At 36.5% G+C, this 22,605-nt stretch overlaps 1 protein-coding gene across 1 annotated transcript in view; it reads right to left on the reverse strand.

Annotated features, from left to right (window-relative positions):
• ANKRD31 (ankyrin repeat domain 31) overlaps positions 1 to 22,605 on the reverse strand; it is a 137,259-nt gene that overhangs the window by 113,412 nt on the left and 1,242 nt on the right. Inside the window, exons 2-4 of the mRNA XM_057541532.1 lie at positions 15,141 to 15,214; positions 11,240 to 11,346; positions 3,726 to 3,766 (exon numbers count right to left, since the gene is read on the reverse strand). Coding sequence (XP_057397515.1) covers positions 3,726 to 3,766; positions 11,240 to 11,346; positions 15,141 to 15,214 — 222 coding nt within the window. The remainder of the gene's footprint in view (positions 1 to 3,725; positions 3,767 to 11,239; positions 11,347 to 15,140; positions 15,215 to 22,605) is intronic.

The raw sequence follows: 22,605 nt of genomic DNA on the forward strand, positions 1-22,605 counted from the left end.
AAAGGAATGAAATTGAGTCATTTGTTGAGAAGTGGATGGATCTAGAGACTGTCATACAGAGTGAAGTAAGTCAGAAAGAGAAAAACAAATATCGTATATTAATGCATGTATGTGGAACCTAGAAAAATGGTACAGATGAGCCAGTTTGCAGGGCAGAAGTTGAGACACAGATGTAGAGAATGGACATATGGACACCAAGGGGGGAAAACTGCGGTGGGGTGGGGATGGTGGTGTGCTGAATTGGGCGATTGGGATTGACATGTATACACTGATGTGTATAAAATTGATGCCTAATAAGAACCTGCAGTATAAAACAACAAACAAAACAACTAATACTAAACTTTCATTGGGTTATTTGTATGGAAATATGTTAATATAAATGTTTCAGACATTACATGAAATTTCTAAAAATCTTATATTTGTATTTGCATGGAAATATGTATGGAAATATGTTAATATAAAGGTTTCAGACATTATATGAAATTTCTAAAAATCTTATATTTGTATTTGTATGGAAGTATGTACGGAAATATGTTAATATTAAATGTTTCAGACATTACATGAAATTTCTAAAAATCTTATATGTTCTGGTATAATGTTATAAGTAATAATCCTAGTTATTACTTTAAAATGTATATCTCAGAAATAACTAATTTTCTTGTCAACTGCATTATTATGAACTTTCATCAAATCTTTAACAGTGGTCATTTTTAAGTCTTTTGTCATTTACAGACAGTTCTGGGTGTACTCTGATGCTTTTGCAAATATGTTCCTATAAAAGGCTTTCATCTTCAAGAAATTCATGGAAAAGACTCTGACAAGTACAGGTTTCTGGAAACTGACTGTACTGCTGAACTGAATGAATAAGCATTTTCAGAACTCTAATGAAAAACTGATGAACTCATAAAAGTGCTAACAAAAGATCAAGATGAAAAAAAAAATTAATTACATGGGACTGAGTGAACTGATGAGGATGAGTATAATTTTTGTGACTTTCTGTCTGAATTAAAAAAAAAATCCCACAAGGACTCAGTGGCAAAGAATATACAAATCAATTTTCACTGCAAAGTAAAGGAGCTGTTACAGTGGAGGATTACTGGACTGAATGTCAATATTATGACATAGTATGAGTGTGTTTCATGTTTGGTAATTGCAATCATTGTTGCTTTTGTTGTGGTCATCCATGTACAATGCTTGGTGTCAGTCTACTTATCTCTTGTAAAAATAAAATACAGTGTGTGTGTGTGAAAAGAAAAAAAAAGACTGCAAGCAACATGCATGTCCAATATTAGAGAAATGATTAAATGAATTACAGTATAGTAAGTTATACAATGAAATATTATGAGGTCATTAAAATTCATGTTTTTAAAAAATATTAATGATGTGAAATAATAATTATGATAAACACTACTTAAAATTTGAAAACAGGGGGAATTCCCTGGCTGTCCAGTGGTTAGGAGGCTGGGCTTCCACTGCAGGGAGCATGGGTTTGATCCCTGGTCAGGGAACCAAGATCCCACAAGCTGCGTGGTGTGGCCAAAAAAAAAAGAAAGAAAGAAAGAAAAAAAAAAACAGGAAACAAAAGTATCTGCAGAATAATCCCAATTTTGTAGAAAATATGAACAAAACAAAAATATATAGAAAGCCTAAAATAAAATGTATCAAAATGTTAACAATGGTTCTCTCCAGGCTGTGAGACCATGGATGCTGCATTAGTCTTTCTTAGTCTTTTCTCTTTTTCCATTTCTGTAGATGAACTTATACTGCTGATACATTCAGTAAAAGGATTATTTTAAAATAGTGATTCTCAAACTTTTGGTCTTTGGACTCCTTTACACTCTTAAAACTTAGGAACTCAAAGAGCTTTTGTTCATGTGGCTTCTATTTATTTATATTTACATATTAGAAATTAAAATGGAGAAAAATGCTAAATAATCATTAATTTTTAAGTAATAGTAATAATCCAATATATTAATATACTGTTATGAAACATTTCTGCATTTTTCAAAATGAAAAAAAATTTAGTGAGAAAGTGGCACTGTTTCACATTTTAAAAAATCTCTTTAATGTATGGCTTAATGCAAGACAGCTGCCACCTGAACTGCTACAACACATTCAATCTTTTGCGATATATTTTTTTATTTGAAGTATATTACAAAAATCTGGCCTCACACAGATATGTAGTTGGAAAAGGAAGGAGGACTTTAGCAGCCTTTTTGGATAATAGTGCATATTCTTTTTAGATAATATACCAAAACTCTAAAAGCAATAATTTCCTTAAAGGTTACTGGAAATGTGAAAATTGAAACAAGATCAATGAACTTTTATATTGGTCTACGTTGCACTTTGAATGGATCTTTTACTTGTCTGTGGGTGATGCTGTGACATTATGGATTGGTCTTTCAGAAAATACTGATTTGCTGAGTTATGCAGGTCTTCCCTATATTGATTTATTTCATCATAAAAATCTCAAAAAGGTCACCTTTGTAAATACTTCCACTGATCTTACCAGAAAGTTCAAGAAAATGTCTGCCATATACTCCATTGTGAATAACCAGTTTGTCAGTTATTCTTTCAAGTTAAAAAGAAAGGTGATGGGACTTCCCTGGTCGCGCAGTGGTTAAGAATCCGCTTGCCAATGCAGGGGACACGGGTTCGAGCCCTGGTCCGGGAAGATCCCACATGCCGCGGAGCAACTAAGCCCATGCACCACAACTGCTGAGCCTGTGCTCTAGAGCCCGCGAGCCACAACTACTGAGCCCACGTGCCACAACTACTGAAGCCCGCATGTCTAGAGCCCATGCTCCACAACGGGAGAGGCCACCGCAATAAGAAGCTCGCTCACCGCAGGGGAGAGTGGTCCCCGCTCGCTGCAAGTAGCGAAAAGCCTGCACGCAGCAACGAAGACCCAACGCAGCCAAAAATAAATAAATAAATAAATTTATTAAAAAAAAAAAAGGTGAAACTAGTTTTTTTTTACAAATCTTATAACTCAAACAAGTGCACAAGTGCTCTTCTTAAGACAACTATCACACTTTACACAGAAGTGTAAAAAGATATATATTCAAGGGTAGAAATTTAATAAAACTAATAACTTTTCTGCTTCATCAAAGGCAGTAAGTAAAACTGGCTTTTCTTTTTTAAACCGCTAGTACATGGCTGTGAAAAATACGGTGACCACTAGTCCTATTTGGTGCCACTGCCCTGATTCCTACTAAGGCTCCAGCTTTTTATCCACCATTTGCTTTAGCACTGTAAGTGCAAATGTCAATACCATGAAATAGGCAAATAATGTGTTAGCATTATTATGAAAATAGTTTTGACCTCACAGATCCTCTGGAAAGAGCCTCAGGGACTCCCAGGGGGTCCACAGGCTTTACTTTGAGAACCATTGTTTTAAAAAAAATTGAAAGGATAAGGTCTCTTTAAGTATAATAGTTCTATGAAAGTCTAATTTCAATAAGCTCTACAAATTCTTCCCTCATGCTATGCTATAAATTTGCTTTTTAAGTAATATTAGAGAATCAACTTAATCTGATTCAGTCTTTCTCATGAAATGAAACTTATCTACAATGTTTGTAAAATAACATATTTATGCTGCTAAAGGGACAATTATTCAAAAATATACAATAACTCAAACTCTTAAGAAAAAGAACACTTATTTTATATGTGTAAAATGACAAAAATATCTATAATATAATAATGCCAAAAATCATTATACTTACTGTAACGGAGCTTCATTTTGTTCCATTTCATCTTGAGGTTGCTAGAAAGAAAAAACAGTAGTTTTTTCCAACCGAGGAATACTAAGCTAATGCAACAAGCTAAAAATTTAACATTTAAGATAATTCTTATGCTATTCTTTCTTAGTATCTTTTTTTATTGTGGTAAAATATATATAACATAAAATTTACCGTTTTGACCATTTAAAAATGTACAGTTCTGTGGCATTATGTACATTCCCATTGATGTATAATCAACACCAACATCCATTTCCAGAACTTTTTCATTTTCCCTAACTGAAACTCCATACCTATTTAAACACTAACTCCCCATTTACTCCTCTCCCAACCCCTGGCAACCATGATTCTACTTTCTGTCTCTGTTTTGACTACTCTAAGTGCCTCATATAAAAGTAATCAGACAATATTTGTCCTTTTGTGCCTGGCTTATTTCACTTAGTAATGATGTCTTCAAGGTTCATCCTTGTTGTAGCATGTATCAGAATTTCTTTCCTTTCTCAGGCTAAATAATATTCCATTGTATGTATGTACCACATTTGATTTACCTACTCATCTATTAATGGACAACTGGGTTGCTTCCACCTTTTGGCTATTGTGAGTAATGCGTCTATGAGTGTGGGTGTAAAAATATATTTTCGAGCCCCTGCTTTCACTTATTTTGGGTATATAACCAGAAGTGGAATTTCTGGATCATATGGTAATTATATGTTTAATTTTTTGAGAAATCACCATACCATTTTCCATAACAGCTGTACCATTTCATTCTACATTTCCCACCAGCAATGAGCAAGAATTCCAATTTTTCCATATTCTCATCAATACTTGTTATTTTGTTTTGGTAACAGCCATCCTGATGAGTGTGAGATGGTATCTCATCATGGTTCTGATGTGCATTTCCATAATGCTTAAAGATGCTGAGTATCTTTTCATGTGCTTATTAGCCATTTGTATGTCTCTTTTTTTTTTTGGCCACGCTGTGTGGCTTGTGGGATTTTAGTTCCCCGACCAAGGATCGAACCTGGGTCCCAGCACTGAAAGCGCCAAGTCCTAACCACTGGACTGCCAGGGAATTCCCTACATCTTCTTTACTAAATGTCGATTTATGTCCTTTGCCCATTTTTTAATCAGTTGTTTGCTGTTGTTGAGTTATAAGAGTCTCCATATACTCTGTGTATCAATCCCTTATCAGATATATGATTTACAAATAATATTTTCTCCCTTTCTTTGAGTTATCTTTTCACTCTGTTGATAGTGTCCTTTGATGCACATAGGTATTTAATTTTCATGAAGTCTAGCTTATCTATTTTTTATTTTGTTGCTTATGGTTTCGTATCCAAGAAATCATCGCCAAATTGAATGTCATGATACTTTCCCCCTATGTTTTCTTCTAAGAGTTTTATAGGTTTGGCTCTTATGTTTAGTATTTTGTTTTAATTTCTTTCTGTAAAAGTATTTGTGGAACTTAGGTAAAGAGAAAGGGAGTGTTCCTTCTTTTTATTCCTAGTATTTCCCTTTTCTTAGTTCATTAATCCATAATGGTTCTGATGAGCCACTCTTGTCAGGTTCTGAGTTCTAATATTTCTACTGAGGGCCAAAAATCATACAACCTTTGTGTTACAGCGTTAAATGCTTAATGGATTCTGCCTAATTCTCAAGTCATGCCAGAAAATCTGAAGTTGTTGTGTCCCTTTCAAAAAAGATTAAAATGTTCTGATAAAATGTTTCCATTTTAAGATTTCACAGCACACTGGCTTTCATCACTTTAAAAGGAATTCTTACCTTAAATATCTTATTAGTATCAAAGAAGATCTTTACAAAAAGATCTCTCTTTGGGGGACCCTCTATGTTTGTTTCTATGATCAATAATAAAGCTTTCTGAAAATATGTAAAGCCATTAGCCTGAACTTCCAAGCATTTCTGATCACTGAAACAGCCATAATAACAAGAAAACACAAAGTAATTTGAGAACTTAAATCCTCTCCAATTAATAATGTTCATTGTTATTTATTGATAGTGCATCCTTATAGTGCTCAAGGTTATCACACTGGTTCCACGTATCCATACTTCCTAAGCAGACTTTACAAAAAGCTCAGAGGTCCAGAGTGAAGAAGGAATTTCAAGAAGTAAACCTAGGGACTTCCCTGGTGGCGCAGTGGTTAAGAGTCTGCCTGCCAATGCAGGGGACACGGGTTTGAGCCCTGATCCAGGAAGACCCCACATGCCACGGAGCAACTAAACCCATGCACCACGACTACTGAAGCCCGCGTGCCTAGACCCCGTGCTCTGCAACGAGAGGCCACTGCAGTGAGAAGCCCATGCACCGCAACAAAGAGTAGCCCCCGCTCACCGCAACTAGAGAAAACCCGCGCACAGCAACGAAGAGCCAACACAGCCAAAAATACGATAAATAAATAAGTACATTTATAAAAAAAAAAAGAAAGAAAGAAACCTAGCTATTCCCAAGGATTAATTAAACAGGGTACGCTTATGTACTTACTTGGTATTTCTGAGTCTTCACAAAGCAATTCATTCAAGTATCTGTAACACTCATTTCATTCATCTTACTAAAGGACCAGTGAATTTTCCCATTGAGGGCTAATTTTTCATTTGACCCTACCCACGTATGGAAAATACAAAAGATAAGAGAGCAAGTAAGAATAAAGTTTGCTCCTGACAGCTGATTTTTTTTTCCTCTTCCATAGGCAGAAATATCCCTCAAGAGGTAATGCCTTGGAATATAATGGGGGTTGGAGCTGTTCATTTGTTGATTAACAAAATGTAAGGATACACTTCAATCAATTCTTTCTTAAGGGGTACAAATTGCTATCTATGCTTTTGATACATGTGACATTTTTCTCCTGCCCCTACGAGGGCATTAAAGTGCAGACATTCAAAAAAAAAATCTGTTGGGGGTAGGGTGTGAGAGGTGAAAGAAGGTTTAAATTAATTGTATTAATTTAGAGGATCTGGGAAAGGAGCAAATCTGTTTATATATCCTTAACCAAAAAACAATCCTCTACTATCTGAGATCATTTTCTTCAACTGAGTCATGGATTACTGGGAGAGAAATGGAAGCCTGGCCAACCTGATCAGCCTGACCAACCTTGGCTCTCCATGAGGCATGAGATGTCTCACACGAACTATCCTCACATTCCACAGAACAGAATACACATGCCTGATATTCAGCGTTTTAGTGATCTCGATGAATTATTGATAACGTTTGCTTAAAATACCTTTCTCTCAGACTGAGGTAGCCAAATTTGGTTATCTATACAAATATTTTTTATTATTTCCAAATATCTACATGATTGTCTTTTAGAGAGTTTGATCTGGACATATGGTACCATCTCTCTACATTGCTTCAGTGTTAGTAAATGCTAAAATGATAATTTTAAACTCCACTGAGTAATATCTAAATACAACTTAAACACAAAGTTATTTAACCACTGAATGAGAAATATCTTTACTCTGGCTAAGTCAGGTGCCAAAGACCTGTTTTCATCCATTCCTTCCCAAAATATTCCTAAGCAATTGCAACTCTGGGCAGACACAGCAATTTTAGGACCCTAAGAATTAAAGCAGGTCAGGATGGGTTAGAGTCAGGAAAAGGATATCAACGACATTAATGATCAGCATAGTAGAGTCAAGGGGTTCCCTAAGTTTTGAAAACTCACCCTGAATTTGAGTGGTCCAGCTATTCATGAATCAGAGAGGTAGCTAGTAAGAGAGAATATTACCTGCCTACTGGGGCTTAAAAAGACCCTGCAGGATGCAAATTACTACATATAGAATGGATAAACAACAAGGTCCTACTATATAGCACAGGGAACTATATTCAATATCCTGTGATAAACCATAATGGAAAAGAATATGAAAAAGAATATGTGTGTGCGTGTGTGTATATACATATATATATAACTGAATCACTTTGCTGTACAGCAGAAATTAACAACATTGTAAATCAACTGTACTTCAATAAAATAAAGAAAGAAAGAAAAAAGACCCTGCAGTATATATATACATAATCTCTCCATGAGCTCTGGTCTTGCCAACCATGATCCTTCTTCCATTACACAGTTGTCGAACAAGCCTGTGCTTGTTTGTTTCCCTTCCAAGGTTCTCTTAAATGTTCATTTTAACTGATTTCACCACTACATATGGATAAGGGTGGAAGGTGGAAGCTGCTTAATGGAGAGGGAAAGTGAAATTCAACCTGGATTCATACCTCTTAGACAGCATTTCAGAGAGTAGAAGATGGAAGAAGCAGCCTGATGGTAATAATCACAAGATTGAATTAATCATTATTCCCTGTCAAACAAGTATTTTCCAGTATTCAAAAACTGATTATAGTAAGATCAATGATGCCTGCTGTATTAGTCAGGGTTCTCCAGAGAAACAGAACTAACAGGATATGTTTATACATAGAAAGAGATTTATTATTGTAAGGAGCTGGATCAGGTAACTATGGAAACTGGCAAGTCCAGATCTGCACTATGGGCCATCAGGCTCAAGACCCAAGAAAGCTGATGGTATAGATAAAGTCCAAAGGCCGTCTGCTGGATAATTCTCTCTTGCTCAGGGAAGCTGGTCTTTTTGTTCTATATAGGCCTTCAACTGGTTGGATGAGGCCCACCCACATTATGGAGGGCAATCTGATTTACCCAAATCCACTGATTTAAACGTTAATCTCATTCAAAAACATCCTCAAAGAAATTCCCAGAATAATGTTTGACCAACTATCTGGGCACCTGATGGCCCAGACAAGTTGACATATAAAATTAACTAACATACCTCCTAATTTTGATAGCAATGTCTCCAATTATCTCTCCATACATACTACTAAACTCTCCAAACAAAAATTTTAAAATTTCTATGTAAAGTTTAAAAACTGCTTGCCATAGCATCTATAAAGAACAAGAAAAGGTACAGCAAGACTCAATAAAAATGATGAGCATGAAATATTTTAAAAAACTGCTCCTTATGTTTTTAAAAATTAGCATAGTGCATGTCAAACCAAAGATCCTCTATTTCTTCATAGTTTGCCCTTACTTGAAATGTTCCATCATTTTTTTTTTGTTCCATCATTTTTAAAAAAAATTTTATTGCAGTATAGTTGCTTTACAATGTTGTGTTAGTTTTTGCTGTACAGTAAACTGAATCAGTTATACATATACACATATCCACTCTTTTTTAGATTTCCTTCCCATTTAGGTCACCACAGATCACCGAGTAGCGCTCCCTGTGCTAAACAGAAGGTTCTCATTAGTTATCTATTTTATACATAGTAGTGTATATGTGCCAATCCCAATCTCATCATTTCTAAAATAGTTTGTTTTGAAGTTGAATGTCAATATTATATCTGAGTTTTAAGGAAAATTTATTTAGAAATCTGTTTAGTAACTGAATTATTTAGAATTTACTTAAAATCAGGTTGAAGTTGTGAGACAATATGTATTTCTTTCTTTAAATAACTCTGGGAAAGCACCTTTTCTGGTCTCTCTATTTATTTGACAAAATCAATTTTCCTCATATAGTTAAATTTCTAAAGGTTTATTTTCAAAGAATAAAATTAAAAACTGTGAAAGCAGCATCTGTCAATTTAAAAACTAATATCAATTAAAATCTGCTACAGATGTTTAATACTTTGGTAACATGGTCTAACTCTTACTGTAAACAAAAACGGTGAGGGTGGGGTGGGCAGTGGAAAGTTGAAGGAGATATCTATTTTACTACCAATGAATTCCCATGAAGGCAAAAAAGAGGGACAAATACCAAGTACTTCATTTATCCTTCTTATCTTAATTTTACAACAAGCCCATAACCAGCAGATGGCTGAGTTACAGTCTCATGAAAAATCTCTGAAAGATACATTCATTAACTCTTCAAGTCCTCTATGGCAATTATTCCAACAGCTGATCATCACCAATTACTTGGGAGGCTTTTGAAAAATGGACAGTCCTAGGTTCTACTCAAATACGGGTCTGAGAGTCTATATTTTTAAAAAGCTACTGATAAATGGAATATTTATAAATGGAATGGAATATTTATAAATGGAATATTTCCTGCCATATCGATAAACAAAGGATGTCACAGTCATCAACGATTGCAGCCATCCAACGTGAGCCAGTGAGCCCTTGAGGAAACTCAGGGCTGAAAAGAATACCTGCCATCTAGCAGCCATCAGACTGCAGCCACTCCCTGCGGTGAGCCCTGAGGAAACTCAGGATGTGAAAATACAGGATACTGGCCCCAGAGAGCTGAGGTTCACATCAAAGGAATGATTTCAACGAGCCCAGACTCTTGCATCTTCCCACACATAGAAAAGCTCTAAATTCCTTAACTTGAGATATCTGGTTTTCTTTAATTAACAATAATCTTTTGACGTTCCCAACTACCTGCCCTTTGTTGCAAAACTCCTAATTTATCCTGGCTCCTCCCCTTGCCTCCTCAGAGCAGTTTCTCAGAGTTATCTGAAACGCTGTCTCCCGGCCTGCAGTGCTCATTTTGCCCCAAATAAAACTTACCTCGTAACTCTCACGTTGTGCAATTTTTTAAGTCAACACTATCCAAATAAGTTTGGTAATCAAGCTTTCAAAATCACCGTTCTGAGGTACAATCTAGAGCCTGGTACGATATTCACATGGTAAATGTTTCTCAGATAAATTGAAAAAAGTTAATTTTTATTTCCCATTTCACAGTTACTGAAGCTAAAGGGAAAAAAATTCTTTTTCTTAAATCAGAAGTTATAAAAATGATTTTTCAACAAATTATTAGAAGCTAAATATGGACATCTCAGCTTTAAAAAAATATTTGGTGTTGAATTTTACTCTTTTGACTAGATTTAATTCAAGTGATACACCTTCCTAGGTACAATATTAAATAAACCCGCATGGTCACTCTTTGGAACTGCTGTCAGTTTCTGCTATTAAAACACATGTATTCTCCGTTCTATTCCTTAAGACTCTGTAGTTATCTCTGGTTAGCTAACTTATTTATGCCAAGGTGCTAAATGAATCATCCCTTACCTTTCCCCATGGTGACTGCCTTAAAAAGAAACAAGTGAAAATTTGTGTATCTAAGTGTGTGCCCACACACATGCACTCTCACACACACACACAATAGAAGGGTCTTTCAGTGGCCCATATTTCAAATTATACTACACAGACTAGTATCTTCTTCACAAATTTAAGGTGACCTCTGACACACAATGGAGATGAAACTGTAATTATTATATCCTATTTTAGCCTATTTTAACCTTCTCAATTCCACATCTCTACCAGGAAGAGAAATAAATATAGGAAACAGGGCCTAAAACATTTGGCTTTTACTGAAGTTGCAGTGAAGAAACAGAATGGCGAAGAAAAGGGAAAAAACTGAGTAAGAAAAGAAAGAAGTAAAATAATAGACAAAGAGAATTAATCATTAGTAATTTGCCCCTATTTCAAATAGCATTACCAATTTTTAATAAGTGTGTATTTAATCAATATACTACATACCTGTAAGACTGCATCCTCACTAAGAATAGGCATCATCTGATTTTTATTCATTTGCTCTTGTGGATCCTCTCTGAGTCTGTTTCCAAGTTGAATCTCTGGAGATGTGCCTAGGATGAAATATAATCATAAATCATTTGCAATATTTTTATTGCTCTGCTTTAACAATGACCCAAGGATTTTATAGACACTGCAAAATGTCATTAAAAATCATCTTGTACGGGACTTCCCTGGTGGTGCAGTGGTTAAGAATCCGCCTGCCAGGGGCTTCCCTGGTGGCGCAGTGGTTGAGAATCTGCCTGCCGATGCAGGGGACACGGGTTCAAGCCCTGGTCTGGGAACTAGGCCTGTGAGCCACAATTACTGAGCCTGCGCGTCTGGAGCCTGTGCTCCGCAACAAGAGAGGCCGCGATAGTGAGAGGCCCGCGCACCGCGATGAAGAGTGGCCCCCACTTGCCGCAATTAGAGAAAGCCCTCGCACAGAAACGAAGATCCAACACAGCCATAAATTAATTAATTAATTAATTTAAAAAAAAAAAAACACACACACTGCTAAAAAAAAAAAAAAAAGAATCCGCCTGCCAATGCAGGGGACACAGGTTCAAGCCCTGGTCTGGGAGGATCCCACATGCCGCAGAGCAACTAAGCCTGTGCGCCACAACTACCGAGTCTGTGCTCCAGAGCCCGCGAGCCACAACTACTGAGCCCGTGTGCCACAACTACTGAAGCCCGCACGCCTAGAGCCTGTGCTCTGCAACAAGAGAAGCCACGACAAAGGGAAGCTCGCGCACAAGAGTGGCCCCTGCTAGCCACAACTAGAGAAAGTCTGCGCACAGAAACAAAGACCCAACGCAGCCAAAAATAAATAATAAATAAATAAATAAAATTTAAAAATCATTTTGTAAATCATAATTTCCTAACTGCCACTTTTATGTGTCAAGGTTTTTAAATTTAAGAAGAAACGTATACACAATGCTGAATGAAATACTTGATATTTCTTTGTCCCAGGATGAATGAATGCAAAGGATATATAAAGAAAATTGTACAGACTTAAACCCTGCTAGAAAGAACACTTTCTTTTTTCATTTTAAGTCATTTTTTAAAACTCATAATCAAGAAGAGTCAGAATTTTCAAGATGGCAAATTTAGCCCATATTTAACTTTTCTTCCCTTCCCAGTTCCCAAAAAGAATCCAAAGAAATTAGTTTTAAAAAGAAATCTGAAGCAGCAATGGGAAAAAGGAAATATACTCGCTATAGATTAGAAGATGGGAATGGATTAAAGGGAAACCAAACCCTGGTTAGCAGCTTGTCACTCATCATAGGAAAAGGAGGGGCTCCCTCAGAAGTAACCAGTATATGGAATTCTTCCATCAGAATCCCAGAAAACCACCTAGCTCAGAGCAAATCCCACCAACAAAATATGAAGGAGGGTAAGCTGGAAGCTCACAGTGGCTGAAGTCTCATACTATTTGTACCAAAGAGCTTGCTGTTTGTACCAAAGAAGCTTAGGATGTATGCTGCAGCCAACTACTCTGTGTAGGAGAATACGTTCCCTCCAAGATACGGAAATGTACTAAAATCTAAGGCTGATAAAATAATGTAGTGATGGCACAGAAGTAGAAATAATCAAATAAATCAGTGAAACAAAACAAAAAGTGGGAAACAGACCTATAATATATTTGGGAATTTAATATATAACAATAATGGTATTTTAAACAGTGGCAACAAGATGACATAAATAAATAATAAATTCAATAAATAATACTGGGGCAATCAATCATTTGAAAATAATGAAGTTAGAGACCTACCCTACCTACTGCCCATATGTTAAATTATTCTAAAAATATTAAAGACATAAAAGTAAAAACAATAAATATAATAAATGGAAAAAAGATAAAGAAAATATTTTTATGGTCTTGAGATAGGTAAAATATTTCTAAGTTTGAAAAAAAGAAACCTTGAAAGAAAAGACTGACAGATTTTATTATATAAAAATTTTTAATTTCTGTACTACAAAATATATCATGAATAACATTAAGTGATAACTAGGAAACTGGGTAAAACTATTTACAATGTACATACGACAAAGTTTTTCTATCTTTAATATATAAAATGCTCTTATAAATTAACAATAAAACGAGAATAATTAAGAGACATTAAGGCAATTCACACACACAAAAAAACTATAAATGGTCAATATTAAAATATGCCTAGCCTTGGTATTCTTCAAAAATGCAAATTAAAATAATCAGATATGTTTTATTCACCAGTGTGGCAAAGATTGCATATGTCCTGTGTTGGATCTAGAGGGAAAAAGTCATCTATTTTAGGGGTCAATATATGTCAAGGTCTGACATGTGCTCATCCTTTAAAGCAAATCTAACTTTAGCTAGTTACTCTAAGGAAATAATCAGAAAAGGAGGCAAAGATATAATACTGAGAAACATCAAACATAATCAAATCATTATATAAGGGTACATTCATACAGTGGAATAAAAGTAGCAATTTAACAGGCTGAGGTAGATCAATATAACAAAGAAATAATACATGTAGTGCAATACTAATTATGAAAAAAGATATATATATTGGTATGCAAAAGTCTAGAAAGAAACACAAATACTAAACACTGCCAATTGTTGGCAGTGGAATTACAGGGAAGAGAAGGGGATGGGATCTTTCACTTTCTACATTATATAATTTTACATTTAAAAAATATTTTATACTTTTAATAATTAGCAAAAATAATTAAGGTCTATCCATTTGGGGAAGGGAAGGGAAGGGAAGGAAAGGGAAGGGAAGGGAAAAAACTTGGTTGGAATATTGAAACAGATCTCTAACTTCTTCCTAGTGTCGTTTTATATATCATAAGAACACATTCTGGAGACCAATATTACACACTATCCCTTCCAATTACATGTAGGAAAAACTACTCCAAGATGAAACTGTAATTTGCCACCAGGTATCAGGTGAGAGGAAGTACAGTGAAGAGTTTGTGAACTACAGTGGGCTTGAACTACACAGGTCCACTTAAACGAGGATTTTTTTTAATAGACATACATTTGGCCCTCCATATCCATGGGTATGGCGTCCACAGATTCCACCAACCGCAGATCATATCGTGTACTATGTTTACAATCTGTGGCTGGTGGAATCTGTGGATGTGCAATCCACAGATAGGGAGGGCCAACTATGGGACTTGAGAATATGAGGATCTGGGTGTATACAGGGGTTCCTGGAATCAATCCTCCATCGATACCAAGGGACAAGTGTATACACACAAGAAGATTTTCATGATGTTTAGGAGATTTTCCTTCCATTCTACACCTATTTCCAGACATCCTCCAATAAAAAATAGCTCACAGGAAGAAATCATAAAAGGAAATAACCTACAATTTGAACAGCTACTGCAGAATTGATCTTTTTGAACTGTAACAATTAGTGATAGATTTTTCCAGAAGTGCTTAAATTGATCTAGAAGTGGACTTAGGAGGTTTGGAGAATTTGTAAGTGAGAGGCTCTTTTTAAAAATATATATACCAAGGACATTTGTAACTTAATTTTAGTCAGAAAGAATCAGACTGATTATTAAAAAGTATTATTTACTTTTGCAAATAGGAAAGTTCAGGGTTAAGCAGGAGATTTTGGGGGGGGAGAATTGCTATTCGAGTGCCACTTCCACGACTCAGTAGCCCTCTCTGAGAGTCGTAAACATCTTCCAGAAGTTACAATCCCCATTGCTATCCTTATAAAATAACAGATTTTTAAGGTCTATTACAGATGCCTGTAAGAAACTAACTTCATGTAAAGTTAAAGACTAAGACTAAATATAAAAGGATAAGTTAATGGAATAATAATACTTGGAAAATTAAAGGAACTACTTAGAGAAAAGAATTATTTCTCACCTTTGCATGTTCTACTTATAGCAGGATGGAGACTGAACTCAGATCTAAGAGATGTGTCTTGATTAAAGATCAACCTTTCAAACATAAGAAAAGAAGGTACAGATGTTATGAAGTTTCCTACACAAAGACTAACAAATCAACTGTCATTTTTTAGAAAATTTTTTCCAGCTTTATCGAGATATAATTGACATACAACATTGTGCAAGTATAAGGTGTACAATATGATGATATATTGCATATATTGCAAAATGATTAAGTGGATAAACTTTTTTTTTTTGGATAAACTTTTAACATGGTTCAATGTAAACTACTCATAAAAATTATAATTAAATTTGCTAAAATTCTTAGTTACACCACTATTAATATTCTGTATCAAAGTATTTTTTTCAGAAATGTAGCCTTTAATTTAAAACTTATCCAAGATGAAAAATAAAGACTTACTCATGTGGTCATGTTCATTTTTATAAATATTCTGTTATTTTTGGATATTTTGGAGCAAGGGACAAATATCAATATACTTTTTGAACAGAAGTGAAATGAGGAGATTATTTGAAGGACCAGTGCTGTTGGGTTTTTTCCTTCACCTTTCTCTATACCACAGAGAATTTAAGATTAAAATCCCAGGGTTAAATCTGAGTGTGTATTTTCAGAACATACAATTACAGAACTTTAACTTTTGGATTCACTTCTTACTATGCTCTTGGCAGCACCAAGGTAAAGAGAGAAGACAGTCCTTGTTCTCAAGAAGCTTCAAATCTGGCGAGGGATACAAATAGCAATGATATAGCATGGTGAGTATGCTACTAGGCAGACCTAAGTGTTTATTTCATCTGCTTAAAAAACCTCTACAGAATGAAAAAACAGGCAAAGGACTTGAATAGACATTTCTCCAAAGAGGATATACAAATAGCCAGTAAGTACATGAAAAGATGCTCAACAATACTAAACATTAGGGAAATGTAAATCAAAACCACAATGAGATACCACTTCACACCAACCAAAAAACAAAACAAAAAACAGAAAATAACAAGTGTGGCAAGGATATAGAGAAACTGGAACTCTTGTACATTCTACTGGGAATGTAAAATGGTACAGCCACTGTGAAAAACAGTTTGGTGGTTCCTCAAAAATTAGACATAGAACTACCATTTGATCCAGTAATTCCACTTCTGGGTATGTACACAAAATAACTGAAAGCAGGGACCTAACTTGTACACCCATGTTCATAGAAACATTATTCATAATAGCTAAAAGGTGGAATTGACAAGTATCCATCGACAGAGGAGTGGATAAACAAAATGTGGTACAGACATACAGTGGAATATTTTTCAGCCTTAAAAAGGAAGGAACTACTGATACATGCTACAACATGGATGGACCTTAGAGACATCATACTAAGTGAAATAAGCCAGACACAAAACAACAAAAATGGTATAATTCCACTTACATGAGGTAGAAAGTAGAATGGTAGTTGCCAGAGGCTGAAGGCATGAAAGAATGGGGAGCTATTATTTAAAGGGTACACAGAGTGTCAGCCTGGGAAGATGAAAAAATTCTGGAGATAACTAGTAGTGATGGTTGTACAACAATGTGAATATATTTAATGCCATTGAATTATACACTTAAAAATGGTTAAAATGCTAAATTCTATGTTATATATATCTTACCACAATAAAAAAAAATGTTTTAAAATCTTGCCAGAATCCAGGAATGTAACAACGTACTAAGGCATAAATATATGATTTGGAACTAGGGGTTTTTTGGTTTATTTACTTATTCATTTTGCTTTTTACTTTTTTTATGGAAAATTACAAACATCAACAAATAATAGAGACAATAGTATACTCATTGTCTAGGTGCAACAATTACCAGTACACAGCCAATCTTGCGTCCTCTATAATCCCTCTGCCATCCTCTCTACCCCCTGCGAGTCTCCCACTGGATTATTATTATTATTTTTAATTAATTTATTTATTTTTGGCTGTGTTGGGTCTTCGTTTCTGTGCGAGGGCTTTCTCTAGTTGCAGCAAGCGGGGGCCTCTCACTATCACGGCCTCTCGTTGCGGAGCACAGGCTCCAGACGCGCAGGCTCAGCAGTTGTGGCTCACGGGCCTAGTTGCTCCGCGGCATGTGGGATCCTCCCAGACCAGGGCTCGAACCCGTGTCCCCTGCACTGGCAGGCAGACTGTCAACCACTGTGCCACCAGGGAAGCCCCTGGATTATTTTTAAAGCAAATCCTGGACATCTTATTCCATTTCATCTGGAAATATTTCAGTATTCAACTTTAAAAGATAAGGACTCTTCAAATGTAACCGTAATAATCACACCTTTAAAAAAACAGCCAAAATTTCATACCTAAAAAAAAGTCAGTAATTCCTTAATATTATTAAATTTACAGTCTGTAGTAAGCAGCCTCTATAATGGCTCCTGGTATTTATGCCCCTGTATGTGGTATTTATCCTTGAGTATGGACTGGATCCAGTGACTCTTCTAACGAACAAAATACAGCAAATAGGCTGAGATGTTCCTTCTGAGATTAGGTTACAAAAAGATAGTGGCTTCCATCTTACTCTCTTATTCTCTTGCTTCTTCCCTCTCATGGAAGCCAGCTTGCCATGTTGTGAAAGCCATTTGCAGAAGCCTATGTAGCAAGAAACTAAGGGAGGCCCCCAGTCAACAGTCAGAGAGGAACTAAGGACTCTGTTCAATAGCCAGAGAAGGAACTGAATCTTACAGCCACCATTTGGGAAGAAGATCTTTCTCATGAAGCCTTGAGATGAATGCAGCCTTCTGAGTCCTTGAAGCTGATGATCCAGTTAAGCCACTCCTGGATTCCTGAGCCACAGAAACTACACAGTATGTTTATTGTTTTAAGATGCTAGTAAGTTTTGGAGTAAGCTGTTACACAGCAATGTAAACTAATAAACAGATTGTAGTCAGATTTCCCTGTCTCTTTTTACAGTTGTTTTGTTCATATCAGGCTCCAAACAAGATGCACACATTGCATTTGGTTGTATGTCTCTTAAGTCTCTTAAAATCTATAAGTTATCCCCTTCCCTGCCCCTTACAATTTATTTGTTGAAGAAACTGAGTTGTTTTTCCTATAGAGTTTCCCACATTTTGGATTTGAAGACTGCATGTCATTTAACATGTTCCTCTGTCCTGCATATTCCCTGTAAACTGGTTATTATATATAGAGGTTTGATGTGATTCGAGTTCAGTTTGGGGAGGCAATGTGTGTACTTCCTACAGGAGATAACAAAGAATGTGCTGAGAAAGGCAGTCTTGTGCATACAGTCTTTCAACCCCTGCTAGGCCTTGGGTCTGGAACACCTTCTTACTAAAAGATAGAGTCCTCCCAGCCTGTACTGGACTTCCTACCTTGTATGGGAATCCCTTTCCCTGTTTAGACTCAGTGTGTACTCCTTCGTTCTGTTTAAACGTGTGTGTCACATGGCACCTGGCCAACCCCACTGCTCTGTCTATCCTCTGTGGGGAGAGGATGAAGTCCTTCGTTCTGTGGCACAAGAGGGATGTGGGCAGGCCAATGGCCCTGCGTCAGCTGCAGAGAGTGACTGCTGGCCATGGGGCACCGATGCCCACTACTGAAGCTAATCTTGCTCTGTCTCTTCTCTTCTCTCCGTTTACCAGTTTTAAGAATAGTACTTGGCAGCATTCTGTTTTAATCATTGGAGGAGCCCCTATTTGCCATATATCCTGACCAAAAATGTTGCTTTCTTTAGCTAATTTAATGTGATTATTAATTCTTTGTCTCCTTGTATTTTGCTTTCTATTTTTCCCTTCTGCAACTGTATCCTTTAAAACAGGTATTTTCCATCTAGACAATTCACGTGAAAATAGTGCTAGTCTATCTTAAGGGAAAGAATTAACACTCATCTTGCAGGGTAATTATGTTCAATTAGCCTTTTACTATATGCACTTATAATGTTCAGGGGACATGATTTGACCTGAACATATACCTAAATCCAGGTAATAATGAAGTATCTTATAAGGTGGTTCTGTTTAAATGTATTGAACAGGATTAGTTTGCAATATATCCCTTAATGTTATTGAGCAGTTAACATTTACAGGTTGCTGGGACAGAAATTAAGGATTGGTAAAAGGTTCCCAGGGCACATATAAGAAAAATGAATCCTGCCTCTTAGTAAACAAATCACAAGCAAACAAAACCTCACTAATCAGCAACTTAAATTCTTACAGATTAGTAGCAACACTTACCAAGCCAAAAAAGGGACTGGATGCATTTTACAGTTTCAAGAGGGCTAGGACCAAGTCCAGGTCCTCAGAGTACTTTTCCGGCACAGTTAACACCTGGCATCCTCATTCTTTGAAAGCCTTGCTTTATCTAATCCCAGTGGTCATCAAACCCTTTCTCAGATCTTAGCAAAAGCACCTTAATAGCTGCAACATTTAAGGATTATTTATGTATAACATTTTGCCTGTTGGGGGGGGTCTCTGCTCTACTAGGACCTGTGCTCCTCATTCCAGTCAAAGTTGAGAGCTTGTGCATGAAAAACAGAATAAACTGCATATAAGTAAGCAAAGAAGATGGGTGGGAGGGAAGCAATGGTATTCAGCTCCAGCAATGCTTAGACTTTGTATTTCCATACCAATAGAAAGAACACTAATTTTTAACCTTGAGCTATGAGATCTGAAAGAATGATGTTTCTATGGCACTGCAGAGAAGCATTTAAAAATGAATTAGGGGGAAAAAAAAAAGATTGGTCAGTCAAGATAGAGTAAGCCATCTATAGCCTAGTTCTCCACTCATTACAACTAAAAACTCTGGTAGATGGGACTTCCCTGGTGGCGCAGTGGTTAAGACTCCATGCTGCCAATGCAGGGGGCCCGGGTTTGATCCCTGGTCAGGGAACTAGATCCCACATGCATGCCACAACTAAGAGTTCACATGCCACAACTAAGGAGCCCATGTGCTGCAACTAAGGAGCCGGTGAGCTGCAACTAAGGAGCCCACCTGCCACTAAGGAGCTCGCCTGCCACAACTAAGGAGCCCATGTGCTGCAAATAAGGAGCCCACGAGCCGCAACTAAGGAGCCTGCCTGCTGCAACTAAGACCCAGTGCTACCAAATAAATAAATAAATAAATATTGAAAAAAAAAAAGAAGACAGTGCCATCTATAAAAAAAAATAAAAATAAAAACTCTGGTAGAACTTTTTTTTAAAAGCTACCTGAGCAATCTGAAAAGTAAACTATAGCAGGTAAACTGGGGACTGAAATTGAAATCTAAATAACAACTCTGGGGTAGGTGAGTCTCATGGTTTGCTTGGTTTTTTTGTTTTGTTTTTTGCTCCTTTTTTCTTGTCTTCAGCTTTGATCCTAGGCCTAAACCTAGACGTGTACAGTGGACACAGACAGCAAAAACTCCAGAAGAAACCTCTCCTATTTTTATCCAGAGAACTAGGGAAAGGGATCCCTGAATGCCGGAAGGTGTGGGGGGAATGTGCTTGAGTTTTCTTGTTTTCTCTCTTTATCTTCAGAGCTATACTGCTACCAATCATGGTAGCTTGGGCACTTAAAACTCAAGAGAAAACCTGTCTCTCTCCTACTAGAGGAACCATACTCCCAAGAGTATAGAAAGAACCTCTTTTATTTTCTTCTCTTTTTCTTTCACTTTGCCCTGAAGGTGGCCCCAACTGCAGGGAACTACTCTACAGCGAGAAGGCTAACACTGAAAGAAATCCATCTTTCTGGTCATACGAATCAACATGTGGGCATGGGGAGGGAAGGGTGCATGAGAATCCTGGAGAAGAGAGAGCAGGAAGGGGAATCACCTACTTCTGTATATGATCCAACATAAGTGTGAGGCTCAACCCTGAGCTGTCCACATGCAGAGCAGATTCAGAAAAGTGTAACAAAGGCTTAGAGAACTGAACTATGATATTAACTACTGTCCAAATTCCAGATTAATCTCTGAGTGGTACATGAGTCAGACAGACTCAAACAGTAAAGTAAAGGCTTTACTCAAATAGTAAAGGCTTTGAAAATTGGACTGATGTAACCACCACTCACAGAAGGCAAAACAGAACGCGCAGTCAGAACCTAATCAGATTGACTGCCTGTTACAACAAACAACAATCAACTCCCTCTAGAGGATTTTAACAGGAACAAGAGTCCAAAACATAACATTCAAAATATACAGGATATAATTCAGAATTACTCAACATGCAAAGAAAAGGAAAATCTGACTAATTCTTGAGAGAAAAAGTAACAGATGCCAATGCCCCAACCTCCCAAGCCCAGATGTTGGAATTACAAGACAAAGACCTTAAAGCAGCTATTATAATAATTCTCTATTCCTAAAGGTGAACATTTATCAATGGATGAAAACAATGAAGTTCTCAGCAGAGAAATAAAAACTTTAAAAGAGAATCTGATGGAAATTTTAGGAGATATAATTATAATATCTGAAATTAAAAATTCACTGGATGGTCTCAACAACAGAATGAGATGACACAGGAAAAACTAAGTGAATCTTAAAGCAATAGAAATTATACAGTCTTAAGAATTAAGAGAGAAAAAAATCGAAAAAAATTATTAGAGCCTCAAGGATCTGGAAGACTATCAAAAGGTCTACCATTCATGTCACTTAAAACCCCAGAAAGAGAGGAGAAAAAGATTGGTACATAAAAATATATATGAAGAAATCATGATAGAAAAGTTCCCAAGTTTGGTGAAAGATATGTTTATAGATTCGAGAAGCAGTGAACCCCAAACAGGAAAAACACAAATAAAATCATTACCAGAAACATCATAATCAAACTGCTGAAAACGAAAGACAGTGGGGGAAATGAAAGCAGACAGATTAAAAAAGATGATATATCACACAAAAGGAAATAGTGATTTAAATGGGGAGGGAGGGGCTTGACTACAAGGGACAGGGCAGCATGAAGGAGTTTTTTTTGTTTTTTTTGGCGCAACAGAACTGTTCTGGATCTTGAGTGTAGTGGTTGTTGTAAGACTCCAGGTACCAGTCAAAATGGTCCCTGTACACCAATAAGAGCACATATTACTGTTTCTATATATAAAAGAGCCAAAAATCTGGATATCATTCTTTACTGCTGCCCTGCCCTCATCCTCCATATCTCATCAATCACCATCTCCTGACAAATTTACTTTCTAAAGACTTCTCAGATTTGTCCTTTCCCCTCTATTCCCACTGTTTCTGCCTAGTTGAGCTCTCCTCATCCCAGTCTGTTACTACTTTGATCCCAAAGCTAACCTCTATAGCCTGGCTTTGCAAAAGGTGATCCCTGATCTAATAGTACCAACTTTAACCCGGACGCTTGCTAGAAATGCAGAATCTCAAACCCCAGCCTAGAACTCCTGAGTTGGAATCCACCTTGTTAACAGGATTCTGAAGTGATTTATAAGAAATTCATAACTTTCATTAAAATTTGCAAAGCCCTAGCCTAGAGCATGCC

This window comes from Balaenoptera acutorostrata, chromosome 2 (genome assembly GCF_949987535.1).
Source record: "Balaenoptera acutorostrata chromosome 2, mBalAcu1.1, whole genome shotgun sequence".
Lineage (NCBI taxonomy): Eukaryota > Metazoa > Chordata > Mammalia > Artiodactyla > Balaenopteridae > Balaenoptera > Balaenoptera acutorostrata.